The 16307-nt window shown below is 48.7% G+C and overlaps 1 protein-coding gene across 4 annotated transcripts in view; it reads left to right on the plus strand.

The window, feature by feature from the left end:
- The window catches only part of HECTD4 (HECT domain E3 ubiquitin protein ligase 4), a 2216728-nt gene that overhangs the window by 1152189 nt on the left and 1048232 nt on the right, over positions 1 to 16307 (plus strand). For all 4 annotated transcript variants that reach the window (XM_078667422.1, XM_078667425.1, XM_078667423.1 and 1 more), the window contains exon 48: positions 11330 to 11409. In XM_078667422.1, coding sequence (XP_078523548.1) covers positions 11330 to 11409 — 80 coding nt within the window. The remainder of the gene's footprint in view (positions 1 to 11329; positions 11410 to 16307) is intronic.

The following is a 16307-nucleotide window of genomic DNA, read 5'->3' on the forward strand; positions in this document are numbered from 1 at the left end:
TGTAAATTCAAATATTCAAATTCAAATTCAAATCCTGCCTCATCCCTGTTCTGCGAACTGTAGTATCACATCACAGAGACCCTTCAGGACCTCACCTTGGTGCAGTGGTCGTTCCACCTCAGTTTGGCTCCCTGCTTCTGGTGTGGAAAAGAGTCATGAACTGAGGTTAGCGCACAGAGTGGTGCCTTATTGTAGCTAAAGGTGCACAATTCCAGGGTAATTTGTTTCTGTCACGTGATATTAAAAAGCTATTCAGCATTCTGTTTGAAAAGTCCTTAAAATACTCTTTGAGATGTTTAGTATTTTTAAATTATTAAATATATTGTCTAAGTGTTTTATTTCTTTTAATGTTGCGTATGTATTTTTTTAGGATTTATGTTGTATCCAGATGGTTATTGTTTTTGTTCACATTTTAATAGATTTTTATTTGTAGACTTTGCTGTACCACTTAGTTAAGACTATACTGTATGGCAGTGTAGAGCAATGTGGCAACTGTTAACTTCAGTCTTCTGATAGTTGTACACAATGTAATTGTTCAGCTAGTGAAGGCTGACTTGGTTATTTATCTTTGTCATTTCAATTGAAAACACATCTTCTGCATGAATAAGGAGGTATTCTGATGGATACATCTGAAAGTGGATTCCTCACCTTGTGAATATCCCGTGCGCCAGCAGCATTCGGAAATTTTTTGTAGCTCTCCATGCCGACGAGGACGACATCGTGGAACCATGGCTCCCCTCACGACCCCGCTGACCTCACTGGAGCCATAAAGGAGCCTCGTCGGCGTGATGACGTCAGTTTCCTTTTTTCCGCGCCGTCGACGCTAACAGTTTTTCTAGGGCTCTCCGTTGTTACGCTTGTTACTTTGTGTTTCTTGCTGTGTTCCTGTGCTTCTTCTTGTTTATTTTTTTTTGTTTTGTTTTTTTGAAAACCTTTATTTAAATTTGCAAAATAGTACAGAAGCAGGCCCACAACCACAGGGGCCGGCCGCAAGTGTAGCAAATGAATCAGGATATAAAAACAAGAACATGACCGAAAAAACAATATCATAGATACGGCAGTCATGAGTGTGCACTGCAAAGCATAAGGATATATAAGGTTTGCGTTTTTTTAGTTACGTAGAGTAGGAACGGCTGCAGGAGCAATGGCGTCACACCACAGAAAATAAGAAGAGGTGAGGGGGGGGACGTACCCCGCAGAGCAAACAGAATCAGGTGTTGAATCATACAGTTGTCAAAACAATACAGTCGCCGAGGCGGACCAAGAGCAAAAACAATACGACAGCTAGCAATATAGCAGAGCACCATTCTGAGAACCCGCCCTCCATGAGCCTAAAGGCATAATCGAGTGTAGAGGCCTGATAAGAAAAGGAAAAAGGGAAAAAAGACAGCCAACCCTACTAAAGAGGTAAAGAACCCTCCCAAAGACAGACGGAAAAGAAAGAAAGGGACCATAGAACATAACAAACTAAAATAACAAACCCCCCCCCCCCCACACCCGCCACCCCACATCACTGTAATGGCTACGGCCTACCCCACTAACAGCGTGCCTGTCGCCCAGGAACTGCCCCAAAGAAGAGAGAGAGAAAAAGACACAGAATTCACTAAGGAATAAGAATAATAATAAACTGGAGGAGGGCCTTCAAACATGTCCACGGCTACTCCCTCCCGCACAATATAGTCCTCCCCAAGGCAAACAGTAGACAACAAAAATCGAGCATGTCAAAGAGAAATGGGGAGCATTATTCACCTACTACCCTATCAGTGATGTCGTGAGAGCACATATCCCCCGCGGCTGCCCGCCTACTAAAGTACAACCTCTGAAGGAGCAAATTTATCCTTGGCCTTTCTTTACGAATCCGCCAATGCATACCCGTCGACCCACTGCCATGTCTGATGGTACGAGGAAGGGGAGCGTCCAAAAGAGACCAAAAAGCGACACACACATGCAAGTTGGACGCCACTGGATACCAACACAGTCCTCATCACAAAGAATCATTTGTCTCGGTACTGCCCCAGGACATGTGGTCCACACCAAGCGTACAGGGTCCAAGAAGAAGGAAACAGCCAGCGCAGCCGACCGGTGCTGGAAGATTGCCTGGGACGCCGGAGGCTGTGCGTGGGACAAAGGCACCACTGTCTGTTCAAATCCAGAACTTCGGGAACAGTCCAAACCTACGGCCAGCGGGCCACACGTCGCCACATAGTCCGAAATGTCCAGCTTTCCCCCATTCACAGGGGCGGCCACGACACTCTCCTCCTGCTGGAAATGAAACAAATCCCTGTCTACCTGGGGACAGGTCGATCTCAACTGGTCCGACGTTGACACAATATCATCCAGCTTCCTCCCCAACACTCGGGCGTCGTGAGCCAGGGTGAAATGAAGGGCACCGAGGGCTGCGAGAAGATCAGCATACATCAGCATAGCTCCTTGCGCCCGCTCCATTATGCTCCCCTCAGCCACGCACTCCCAACCTTGCTGGGGCCCAGCATATAGGGTGATAGACTCCACCCTACCAAGATGGCCGGAGAGCAGTTCCACCTTAGATTGTGACCGGGACACAGACACTAGCGCATCAAGGGCCATGGTACTGCAAACAGGATACCAGAGGGTGGGCAAAATATGTGCCCAGTGTGTGTCCACAGGTAAAAACCATCCTCGCCCTGGAGCAATATTAGTGAAGAAATTCGGGAGTGGCCCGCGAAAATCGGGACGAACAGCGGCCGAGCCGCTCACCGGCTAGGGCTCAGGGAATTACCGAAGCATCTTGGACTTGCCAACTCGGGTATGCTCTCGATCCGCTCCGCTCAGTGGTAGGAGTGACCACGGTGAAATTCAAGCCAATATGAGCGCCACTCCGGCAGTCCGACTCCGCCCAGTCATCAATGGCCGTTGTTGTCGAACTAGTACCCGGCCATGTTGTCCACCCGAGGTCCCGGTGTCGGGGTTGCACAGGCCGCCAACTTCAAATAAACATTTCTCCGGCGGTATCTCCGTCAGAAACTTCAGGAGCACACGAGCGGTCGCCGCTCTCAATCACCATCCCGGGTATATAGCGCAGGCTCAGGATCTCATGCAGGATATCCGTGCGGGAGGCGGAGGTTCACGGAGCCGGGGGCTACGCTGCCATCCCGGTCGCCATCTTGGCTCCTCCCCCTTCTTGTTTCCTTTTAAGGATGTCGTCGACGAAGTCCGGGTTCAAGCCTTGCAGGGAGTGCAGAGGACATATGTCCATTACTGATCCACACGAGGACTGTGTTTGGTGTTTATCGTCTGATCACGACGTCGAGGGATGTTCTTGCTGCAGGAAAATGAATCCGAAGGCACTGAAAGAGAGGGAAGCGAAGCTCTTCATGGCGAAGATGAGAAAGGAAAAAAGAGGTTGGAGAAGGTCGAGGTTGCGCTCCAGGTCGAGGTCGGGCTCGAAGTCGACGTCTGGGCATGCTTCGAGAGCTAAGAAGCACAAGAAGAAAAGGCATTCATCAATACGCCATTCTGAAAAAGAAGCGGCGCCAAAGTCGACCTCTCCATCTCGACGACGCCGTAAGGACTTCGTGTTTCCTTCTCCCTCGAAACCAGCTTCTCCTGAAAAATCGGCTTCGCCTGCAGCTTTTCCAACTCGATCTCCGACACCGGTTCCCTCACCGACTTCGGTTCATTCTCCGGTTCCAGAAGAAGATATTCCTGTGCCGGAGGAGCAGGCAACTCCATTGGTTCCACTGTCGGCGCCGGCTGGCCCGAACACAGTAACGCCTGCCTCAGATTCAGTCCCGGGGACCTATCCTCCTTTTCCTGGTCCGGGTCAAGATCCGTCGCATTATCTCATTGCTATGTACGGAGTCTTCAACAGGGCTATGTACCCCTCTGGTGCACCTTCGGGTCCCATGGGCCCATTAGCTTTTAATTTGGGGGTTCCTCATGCTGTCTTGGCATTTCCCGGCGCCGAGGACATCGACACCGCTTCCATCTTCTCCGGTGCCTTCTATTCGACCTCGTTCAGCGCAGGCGGCGCCGTTGGATCCGTGCATGACGCCGGCTCCGAATTCGACGGAGCCGGTCTTGGCTCCATCGACGCCTGCACCTAGAATAAGATCTAGGAGAGAAGCCCAGAGGGTTATAGAAGAACAGAGGTATCAGTTAGAGGAGATAGAGGAAGGTGAGGTTCAGGACTCAGATGAATATTTTGCTGAGTTAAGGGAAGCAAGTGGCCTTGATATCTCTCCAGAGTGTGAACTTTCGCCTGCATCTGATGCTCCTTCCAAGGATGTGGTTCCATATCACCCAGTGATCAAAAAGGCAGCAGAACTTTTGGATCTTCAGCTTCCCACTACTGAGTTTAAGTCGAACATTTTAATAGAAGTTCTTCATCCACCTTCCTCTGTAATTGGACCTCTACTGCCATTCAATGAGGCAATCACTGACCCTGTGATGGAAGTTTGGCGCAAGCCTTTTTCAGCTCCTTCAGTTTCCAAAACCATTGCACGGAGATACAGGGTGGCTCCAGGGGATCCTGACTTTTTATCTTCTTATTCTTCTCCTGAGAGCCTTGTTGTTCAGGCTGCCTGTTCGAAAAGATCTTCAGGTGCATTTCCACAAGCTCCGACAGAGAGTCGAAGAAACTTGACCAATCTGCCAAGAAAGTATTCTCTTCGGCAAACATGGCATTAAAGTCAACTAATGCCACCTGTCTTATGGGTAGATATATCCATGCTTTAATGGATTCGGCTAAACAGCTCGCACCTAAGTTGTCCGAGGAGGATAGAAAGAATTTTGAGGAAGTGTTACATGATACTCAGGCGGCTGCACGTCAGGTGATACGAAGTGTATTAGACACTGCTGACTCTGTCGCCAGAATCATGGGATCTTCTGTGGCTGCAAGAAGGAGTGCATGGCTGAAGTCCTCGGAGTTCTTGCTGATTTTCAAGCTATGCTTTTAGACCTACCGTTTGATGGTTCAGGACTTTTTTGGAAAAAGGCGGATGCTGCTTTGAAGAGATTTAAAGACAGCAAGGCAACAGCCAAATCTCTTGGTCTTCAAGCTCAAACTAGAGGCTTGTCCTTCAGACGATACAGAGAATTTGGGAGGTCGTCCTTTCGGACATATAGACTACCTCAACAGCAGCAACAAAACACCTTGTACAAATCCTACAGGGGCAAAAACAGAGGTTGCCCACGAGGCCGCCAGCCCCCCTCCTCCGCTACCTCCCCCCTCCCTTACCACAGCAAAGCAGCCCTAGATCCACCATTCTGGATCATGTTGGTCCAGTGGGGGGTCGGCTTACTCACTTTCTGCAAGATTGGGAATCAGTCACTACAGACCTTTGGGTTCTCAATCTTGTGGAGAATGGGTATGCCCTTCCCTTTCGGGAATTCCCTCCAAATTACCCTCCTTGCCAAGAGGCTTGCTCGGAGGACCATCATCTTCTCCTGCAGGAGAAAGTCCTAACTTTACTGAAAAAAGGTGCGATAGAGGTGGTGCCAGAGCGGGAAAGGGGTCAGGGATGCTACTCCTGGTATTTCCTAATTCCCAAGAAGGATGCCAGACTGCATCCAATCCTGGATCTGAGGATCTTGAACCTTTTTCTGAAGCAGGAGAAGTTCAAGATGCTCACCCTTGCGCAGGTTCTTCAAGCAGGTGACAACTTAGCTGTTGTGCAAATTGGGTTTTTCGATAAACGTGCCCAAGTCTCACCTGGGGCCCTCTCAGCGCAACCTGTTCATAGGGGCGGTACTGGACACTACTATGTGTAAAGCATTCCCACCTCCTAAAAGGATTCTCCACATACAGGAAATGATTCCCTTGTTTTACAATGGAGCGGTTGTTCCAGTACTGAAGGTCCTTCGCCTGCTCAGTCTGTTTGCTTCCTGCATTCTGTTGGTCAACCATGCTCCCTGGCACATGAGGGCGCTCCAGTGGTGCCTCCTCAGGCAGTGGTATCAGCACAACGGAGATCTCAGGGAGTCGGTGAGGATCTCCAGAGAAGCTGCAGTGGATCTGTCTTGGTGGAACGTGGAAGGCAATCTGTCTCAGGGAAAGCCCTTCCATCTACCTCCGTCGGTGGCCACAGTCAATCAATCAATCAATCAATCAATCAGTGACACTTATAAAGCGCGCTACATACCCGTAGGGTCTCAAGGCGCTGGGGGGGGGGGGGTGCCGCTACTGCTCGAACAGCCAGGTCTTCAGCTTCTTCCTGAAGGAGAGGTGGTCTTGGGTCAGGCGCAGGTCGGTCGGGAGGGAGTTCCAGGTCTTGGCGGCCAGGTAGGAGAAGGACCTTCCTCCTGTAGTCGTTCTTCGGATGCGGGGGACGGCGGCGAGGGCGTGGTTGGCTGATCGGAGGTGGCGTTTGGGAGCGTAGAAGTTGACTCGGCTGTTGAGGTAGCTCGGGCCTTGGTCGTGTAGGGCTTTGTGTGCGTGGGTGAGGAGGCGGAAGGTGATTCTTTTGTTGACGGGGAGCCAGTGAAGGTCTCTCAGATGTCCGGAGATGTGGCTGGTTCGTGGGATGTCGAGGATGAGTCTGGCTGAGGCGTTCTGGATCCGCTGGAGTCTCTTCTGGAGCTTGGCGGTGTTACCGGCGTAGAGGGCGTTGCCGTAGTCCAGTCGGCTGGTGACGAGGGCCTGGGTGACGGTCTTCCTGGTCTCGGTGGGGATCCACCAGAAGATCTTCCGTAGCATGCGTAGGATGTTGAAGCACGCCGAGGAGACGTTGTTGACTTGCCTGGTCATGGAGAGGGAGGAGTCCAGGATGACGCCCAGGTTGCGTGCATGGTCTGTCGGTTTGGGTGCGGTGCCCAGGGCGGGAGGCCACCAGGAGTCGTCCCAGGCGGAGGGTGAGGAGCCCAGGATGAGGACCTCCGTCTTGTCCGAGTTCAGTTTCAGGCGGCTGATCGTCATCCACTCGGCTACCTCTTTCATCCCTTCGTGCAGGTTGGCTCTGGCGGCGGCGGGGTCGTTGGTCAGGGAGAGGATCAGCTGGGTGTCGTCGGCGTAGGAGATTATGCTGAGGTTGTGTTTGCGTACGATGGCCGCGAGGGGGCTCATGTAGACGTTGAAGAGGGTGGGGCTCAGAGAGGATCCTTGGGGGACGCCGCAGATGACTTCGGTGGCCTCTGACTTGTACGGTGGTAGGCGGACTCTCTGTGTTCTTCCGTCGAGGAAGGAGATGATCCATTCCAGTGCCTTCCCCTGGATTCCGGCGTTGTTGAGGCGCTGCACTAGGGTGCGGTGGCAGACCGTGTCGAAAGCCGCGGAGAGGTCTAGGAGGATGAGGGCCGCTGTTTCTCCATTGTCCATCAGGGCTCGGATGTCATCGGTGGCGGCGATGAGGGCGGTCTCGGTGCTGTGATTGGCTCGGAAGCCGGACTGTGAGGGGTCAAGGGATCCGTTCGTCTCGAGGAAGGCGGCCATCTGCTTGTTGACGGTCTTCTCGATGACTTTGGCTGGAAACGGGAGGAGCGAGATGGGGCGGTAATTCTTGAGGTCGGTGGGGTCCGCTGTTGGTTTCTTGAGTAGAGCGCTGAGTTCGGCGTGCTTCCAGCTCTCCGGGAAGATGGTGGTGTCGAAGGATGTGTTGATGATGTCTCGCAGGTGGGGTGCGATGACAGCGTCGGCCTTGTTGAAGACGTGGTGAGGGCAGGGGTCGGTCGGTGATCCGGAGTGGATGGAGTTCATCGTGCGGATGGTGTCTTCGGTGCTGATCGGGGTCCAGGCGTGGAGGGTGGTGGTGGGGGGTGGTTGTTCGGTCATGGTGTGCGTTGGTTGGTTGTTGAAGCTGTTGTGTATGTCCGCGATCTTGTTGTGGAAGTATGAAGCGAGGGAGTTGCAGAGGTCTTGCGATGGGGTGATGTCGTTGTTTCCTGCGCTGGGGTTGGAAAGCTCTTTCACGATGTTGAAGAGTTCCTTGCAGTTGTGTGCGTTGTTGTCCAACCGGTCCTTGAATGCTGTTTTCTTGGCGGCGCGGATCAGCTGGTGGTGTTTCCGGGTGGCGAGTTTGAAGGAGGTCCTGTTGTCCGGTGTCGGTTCCCTTTTCCAGACTTTCTCGAGGGCTCGGCAGTTCCTCTTGGAGCTCTTGAGTTCGTCGGTGAACCATGGGGCCTTCTTGCTGCCGGGTCTGCTAGGCGGGGTCCTCAGTGGGGCGAGCTCGTCCGCGCAGATGCTGATCCACTTCGTGAGGTTGTCGGCGGCCTGGCTGGGGTCCGCTGAGCTGGCAGGAGGGTGCTGGCTCAGGGAGGTGGCGAGCTGGTCTGCTGTGATCTTGTTGCAGCTTCTGCGGGCGGCCTGTTGCTGGTGTTGGTGGGTCGTCGTTCTCTTGAAGGTGAAGTGGACGCAGCTGTGGTCCGTCCATTGAAGCTCTGTGGCGTGGCTGAAGCCGATGTCTGTGCTGGAAGAGAAGACTGCGTCGAGTGTGTGTCCGGCGCGGTGGGTGGGGGTGGACACCAGTTGCTTGAGTCCCAGGTTGGCGAGGTTGTCGAGCAGGGTGCTGGTGTTGCGGTCGTTGTTGTTTTCCAGATGGAAGTTGAGGTCTCCCAGGAGGATGTAGTCAGCGGAGGGGAGGGCATGCGGGCTGACTAAGTCGGCGATGTCCTCGCTGAATTGTGTGCGTGGTCCAGGGGGTCGCTAGATCAGGGTGCCTCTGAGGGTGGTGTTCGGGTTGGTGTGGATCTGGAAATGCAGGTGTTCGGCGCTGGTCAGGGTGTTGTCGGTGCTGGTCGTGAGACGGATGGTGTTCCTGTGGATGATGGCGATGCCTCCTCCCATCTGGTTGGCGTTGCGGTCCCTCCGGACGATCTTGTAGCCCTCTGGGATAGCGATGGCGATGTCGGGAGCTGAAGAGGCGTTCATCCAGGTCTCCGTGAGGAAGGCAACGTCAGGGGCTGTGGCGTCTAGGAGGTTCCAGAGTTCGATGGCGTGTCTATGGACGGAGCGGGTGTTGAGCAGGAATGCATTCACTAAGGTGGGGTGCTCATCTGGGGAACCTGGAGATCAATGGTCTTTGGTCTCCAGAGGAAAGGTTGCTTCACATCAACCTTCTGTAGTTACGGGCGATACGTTTGATGCTCAAGGCCTTCCTCCCTTCCCTTCGCGGTCAGTCAGTTCAAGTCCTAACGGACAACACTACCGCGATGTGGTATGTCAACAAACAGGGAGGAGTAGGGTTGCATTGTCTTTGCAGAGAGGATCTGCGTCTCTGGCCTGATGGCAAATCATCTGGCCAGAGTTTTAAACATGCGTGCAGACAGTCTTAGTCGTCAGTTCTCAGTTGACCACGAGTGAAGGCTTCATCCGGAGGTGGAATGTCTAGTCTTCCAGACGTGTGGAGCTCCTCGGGTGGACCTGTTTGCCACTCACGAGAACGCTCACTGCCCGCCATTCTCACAGCTCCTTTACGCGTTTCTTTCCATACCCTTGATTCCTCGGGTTCTGAGGAAGATTCTCCAAGACCGGGCCCAAGTCATATGGATTGCCCCGGATTGGCCAAGAAGGGTGTGGTATACAGATCTTCTCCACCTCTCCTCGTGCCTTACGCTCCATCTCCCTCTCAGGGCAGACCTCCTCTCGCAGTCGCAGGGGCAGGTTCTACACCCCACCTCCAGAGCTTACCCCTTCATGCCTGGAGATTGAACGGGGCAATCTGAATTCTTTCTCTCCCACCTGACGTGGTGGATGTGATTCTTTCGGCCAGACGGCACTCCACCAAGTCTATTTATTCCTATAGGTGATCCAAATTTGCCTCATGGTGTGGAGAGAAGTCTATTGACCCCTTAAGGGCTTGTTTATCCAACATCCTTCAGTTTGCGCTTTCTTTAGCCCACCTGGGTTATGCCGTGGCTACTGTGAAGGGCTATTTAACGGCTTTGTCGACGTTCCTTTGCTTGCCGTATCAGCCGTCCTTGTTTAAATCGCCTATTGTGTTACAATTCATTAAGGGCCTTACCAACAAATATCCGCCCACTCCATTTATCATGCCTTAATGGGACTTAAATCTGGTCTTAACCTACTTGACGGGTTCTCCTTTCGAGCCTTTCCCAAAAGTCTTCCTTGAGACTATTGTCTTTAAAAACTGTATTTCTTGTTGCCATTAACTCGGCAAGGAGGGTAAGTGAGCTTCAAGCTCTGAGTTCAAAAACCCCATTCTTGACTATTCATACTGATAGAATAGTTCTTAGGACCAGGGCTGCTTTTCTGCCTAAGGTGGTAACTACCTTCCATCTGGGGTAGTCCATTACCCTTCCTTCCTTCTATCCTCCCCCTCACCCTTCCACGTAAGAGGAGCGGCTTCACCGCCTGGACCCTGAGAGGGCAGTGAGTTTTTACCTCAAAAGGACTAAAGACTGTCATGTGGATGAACAGCTCTTTGTGGGTTTTGCTGGCTGCAGGAAAGGCAGAGCAGTGCAAAAGCGCACCCTTTCAAAATGGATTATTTTGTGCATCAAGATCTGTTACTCTTTGGCCTGTAAGGAACCTCCAGAGGGTATAAGAGCTCACTCTACTAGAGCAAAGTCTTCAACATCTGCTTTGTCTAGAGGTGTTCCTGTAGAGGACATTTGCAGAGCGGCAACTTGGGCCTCCCTCCACACCTTTGCGAAGCATTACTGCTTAGATTCTGAGGTGAGGAGGGATGGTCACTTTGCGTGTTCTGTCCTACAGGACTTTTTGGTATAGAAGGGTGGACACCTTCCTCTGGGAGTGGGGACTGCTGTGGGACTCTATTCACAAGACAAGGAATCCCCTGGCAGATGTATCCATCAGAAGAACAAGTTACTTACCTTCGAGTAACGCTTTTTCTGGTGGATACAGTATCTGCCTGTGGATTCCTCACTGGCCCACCCGCCTCCCCGTTGTCCACCCTTGTATACCTACAATGTTGATATTGTCTAATTTATTTTCAATGGAAGTGTTTTACAGTAATGTTTTCACACTGTGTATGTTGGTTGAATTCTGTATACTGTATATATTTATGTCGGTCCATCTGTGTGCCTCGAAGGCACGGAAAAAAAGGGCGAAACTGACGTCATCAGGCTGACGAGGCTCCTTTATAGCTCCAGTGACGTCAGTGGGGTCGGGAGCGGAGCCATGGTTCCACGACGTCGTCCTCGTCGGCGTGGAGAGCTATAAAAAAATTCCGGATGCTGCTGGGCCAGGGGATATTCGCAAGGTGAGGAATCCACAGGCAGATACTGTATCCACCAGAAAAAGCATTACCGAAGGTAAGTAACTTGTTCTTCAGAACCATACTGTTGTAAAACAAAAGAAGAAAAAATTCAGTATCTTTGTATTTGCATTTGTAAATGCTCAACAATCTGAATGTTTGTTGACTTTGATTTTCAGTAATGGGCGAGCGGTGCACTACAATGGGTCAAGTTTATTACAATGGAAGAGTGTTCGTTTAGATGTGACTCTCTCACCAGGTACGTTATTATTGTATGTCAAAGCTTCTATTTTGCCACTGAATGTGTGACAGTTGAGAAGAAAATTTAAAGCTGAAGCAAATTACCAATCACATGCTGCAAAATAAAATGCAATCCGTAAAGAGATTCTCAGTTATAAAAAATATCAAATCTGTAAGTTAAATGTATAAAACAGCATAATTAAATATTATGCATCTAACAAATGCTCAGTACATACCTATAAGTAACTAATTGTGGGTCAATAAAATAAATAGATCACTTTTTAGAGTGCAAAATAGTTCTAATTGAATTCATGCTTGTGAATCTGTCACTCTTAAATTTGTTTTGGTGTAGTATCTCCCCAAAGAGCTAACCCAGCAATGTTTTTGTAGTGTCCAACAGAAAGTACTCTATAATCAGTTCTCAGCTAGTGTTAATATTATACAACTTTTGACTGGCGACATCAATGGATAATGTTTGTATTTTTTAAAAGAATCTAGTAAAAAAACATGTATATAAATAGAAGTATTTTTTGATTTCTTTAATGTTTAAAAGGATAAATTAAAACCATCCATTATAGAACACATTTGTCTTACAAAAAACTGTGCTAACAAAGGGAAAAAACTAGGCAGACAGTGCTTTTAACGGATGATATTCTTCCTGAAAAATGCCACTGCCGCTTTAAGTAATCTAGAAACTTTGCTGTCCAAGAATGTCCAGCAGACCAGAATTAGGCTATTACATTTTTCTCCAAAGATGCATGAACCCATCTCTATTTGATTATGGCTTATTTTTTCCATTAACTCGTTTTGGAAAAGTTTGGGCTTCTTTTGAAGTTTCAAGGCTTAATGCAACAGTTTTTCTTGAAAGTAGAATTCTTTTCCTTAGTCTTGGAAGAATGAACATTCAATGAGTGCGCTTTACCTTCTGGATGCTCATTCCATTTTGTTTTATAACATAGGGCAGTTAATACTGTATAGGACACTGAATGGAAGAGATGGAGCTCGCATGAGGACTAAACAGAGTCTCAGGGAAAAAAAGCAGAACTATTTGCTAGAAGGTCTCACCACAACGAAAGTGCAAGAAGATGCGTTACTGTTGCCATTCCCATTCTATAATTACCTTGAGGCACATAATGGCTACACATTTTGCAGAGGTATTTAGTTTAAGTGAGAAATCCTTGCTCAGGGAGGGATTCATCCAAGATTCATAACTGTTATACATATTCTACGACTTGTCTTAAATGTATAGGCAGGAAATGACAAGGATTGAGATTTCTCTCAAGAAAAGGCCAGACTGTTTGCATTGCTTGCCTGCTCATAATCTCTGGCAAGATTCTACATCACGGTTTTCCATCTCTAGATTGACAGTCTTGCTTTTGAAAATGTACTCTCTGGGCATCTGGGCATATTTTGTATTGTACAAATGTCCTAAAGGAAATCTTTCTCTCTCAAGAATACGTTAAGCCTACAACAGGCTAAAATTCTGCATCAGGTTTTTGGAAAAGTGGGTTGAACTGTGGGTGTGCCAAAAAAGAACACTACTGCCTCATCTAATTTGTTAGGAAAAATGGGCCTTCATTGTTTCTTTAGTAAAGTACCTGTGGAAGCCAGTACTTCATGTGACAAATGTCTTTTTTGGCATCTGTTTCATTGTGTTAATCATTAAAGCTTTCTTAAGAGAGATAAAATCATCATTCTTTACTCAGTTAAAATATAACCATAAAAGATACATAAAAGCAATTAACAACCAGAACACTAATTACGGTACAATGATATTAGTTGTATTAAATTAGAGAAAAACCATAAAAGGCATACAAACACATATTAAAACAAGTGTCCAAAAAGACTTCATTGAACACACAATGTGAATTACGACCTGTATTCCAGACTTTACAACAAAAATCGTGGTACCGTTTTCAGTATGAAATATATCCTCAAATATCCGTGGCAGTGCAAAAACCTCAGCTGGGTCCACTATGCTCTGTCTAAGGAACAAGGAGGGGATGCCTTTTTAAAGATCACAACTCATAAAGGGGATGTGGATAATAACTGAGTAGAGTGCTGAAAAAGTACATAGCAATTTCTTCAATCCATCAGACTTCAATTACTAGCCCATGGCAGAATTAATTCCATGCCTTCCGAAGCTTAATTGCGCTGCTTAGAAAATTACCTCCACATACACAAGTGTAAACATCCTTAAGCATCAGGAGGTGTAACACAGCTTGTCTCCAGTGTTTACATTTAAAATCTTTTAAAAGAGGTATTGAAAATATTTTTCTCGTCCAAATAAAATGCGACAAAACAGTACAAAATGTAAAATAGTCTGGGCCTAAGTTTTATCGCACTCAAGTGCCTAGTGAACCATGAGCAGACCAACTCTTAGAGACGATGAATAATTGTACAAAAAGATTCAGCCTAAACCTTGTCAATAGCGGGCAATCATATACATTGGTCACCTGTGTCAGGTATGGTTCAGTTAAGAGTACTGTTTTTATCAAGCAATGAGCATGGGCGGCAAGTTTTTCTAATCAGTTTCCTTCACTTAATGCAGTAGACGAATGGAAAAATAGTTTATAACCCTGGCGTAATCTGTTTTTATTATCCTTTTGGGGCATGCTTATAAGTCTGGACGACTCAAGGTGGTAAGGTCATATTTCATAAAGCAAGCCAAGGAATCGCTCTTACGTTATCTAGGGGGTAGGACCATCAATAATAATCGCTCTGTTCAGGGTTGACTCACTCTTGTACCATAGATATCCACCTTAACAAATGTCTTAGCGCAACAGTAGTCAAGATGTATTTAAGACTCCATTCCTTGTGGACAGCAAAGGTTGAAATGCTTTGTGGACAGCCAGTAAACATCTGGCAAACCTGTTCTCCTCAACCTGAATGATACCACAATCCTAAAACACCCAAATGTTGCTGCTATAACATGTGGCGGGCGCACATTTAGTATTATAGTATTATAAACTTGAATAAGGTCCTTATTTGGTTTCCTGCCCAACCTTGCACTAAAATCCATGACTGACCCTCAAGAGCGAGCAAACATTAATCTTTTTGAAGTGAACCTGGGACCCCATGTGTTTCTGTCATCATCCAAAGTGCCCAAGTAGTTACAAATATGAACTTGTGTGTAGTGATAATTTTATTGCAAAATAGAGCTGTATGTTTCAATCAATCAGGGGGTTTGTATAGCACTCTACTCGCCCATGAGGGTCTCAAGGCGTGGGGGGCGAGCGGCTCCAGATCAGTCAAAGAGCCAGGTTATTGAGGTCCTTCCTGAACGTGTGCAGGGTCGGGGAGCATCTGATGTTCACAGGGAGTTCGTTCCTTGGCTGCGATGTAGGAGAAAGCTCTCCCGCCAGTTCTGTTTCTGCGGATGCGGGGTACTTCTGCCAGGGTGCGGTCGACGGAGTGGAGGTTCCTCTTGTGTATGTGGAAGGATACTCTTTCGTTGAGGTATTTGGGTCCGATGTTGTTGAGGGATTTGTAGGTGTGGGTGAGGAATTTGAAGGTGACCCTCCTTTTGACGGGGAGCCAGTGGAGGTCTTGTAGGTGTTGCGTCATGTGCTCGTGGCACGGTGTCCCGAAGACGAGTCTGGCTACGGCGTTCTGGATGGTTTGGAGTTTGTGTAGGAGGGTCTTGTTAATTCTGGCATAGAGGGTGTTGCCGTAATCCAGTCTGCTGGTTATGAGTGCATGGGTGACGGTCCTTCTGCAGTCGGGTGGAGATCCGTTTGAAGGTCTTACCGAGGATGCGTGGGCAGTTGAAACTGGTGGATGCAGCAGCGTTGATCTGGCAGTTCATGGAGAGGGAGGTGTCAAGGATGATGCAAAGGTTCCTAGCATGGTCTGTAGGGGTGGGTGGGTTCCCAAGGGCGGAGGGCCACCAGGTGTTGTCCCAGGTGAAGGTGCAGGGTCCGAGGATGAGGACCTCGGTCTTCTCTGAGTTGAGCTTCAGGCAGCTGTCTTTCATCCAGGCTGCCATTCTTCATTCCTTCCTGGAAGCAGAATCTGGTGTCTTCGGGATTCCTCATGAGTGAGAGGATGAGCTGGGTGCGTTGTCGTCAGATATGATGCTGAGCCCATGCTGTCTTGACGATGGCAGCAAGGGGGGCCATGTAGATGTTGAAGAGCGTGGGGCTGAGTGATGATCCCTGGGGTACTCCGCATTTGATTTTCTTGGGTTCGGAGAGGATGTTTAGTGAGCTTAGCACCAATGATCATTACGTATGATTTTGTGTGATTTATGGAAAGAACTAAATGGACTATAAAATCTGCATAGGTGTCAAGTATTAGTTGCATCCCCATTGCTGTCCTCAACATGAGAACGGCATTGACTGCATAAAGCAGAACTGTTAACGTGCGGGGCCCATATGAGGAACGTCACATTTTTTGTCCACCACAGCAACCTCTAGGTGGTTAATATAAATGGTGAACACAAAAGGGGCCAGAATGCACCCCTTCTGATGCTCCAGGTTATGGGAAAATATCTTTTACGGGAACCATCCCATCCAAACCTCACAGACGCAGAAATATCCCTATGAATGTCCCCCAGAAAGGTCACCCGTACTGGGACTACCCCCATTGACAACATCATTGCCCAAAGCTTTGTACGGTTCACCCGATCAAATGCTGAAATAAGGTCCATAAAACTCAAAAGAGGGTACCTCTGTTAGCTATGGTGTACTTCTGGGTTATTAGGTACAGGTTCAGGCACTGGTCGATGGTACTCAAGCCAGGCCCGAACCCGTACTCTAGGTCAGAATTTATGTTAATCTCCTGGCCCACAGTGGTAGCATTTCCAAGTTCACCTGGCCCAAGACTTTGTTAGTTTTATCAATCAAGCCGATGGGATTGTAGCCTCTTGAATCAGTTCGGTCACCCTCTTTGAAATTGTGCAAAATGATTGATTGG

Source organism: Lissotriton helveticus, chromosome 11, assembly GCF_964261635.1.
Source record: "Lissotriton helveticus chromosome 11, aLisHel1.1, whole genome shotgun sequence".
Classification (NCBI taxonomy): Eukaryota; Metazoa; Chordata; class Amphibia; order Caudata; family Salamandridae; genus Lissotriton; species Lissotriton helveticus.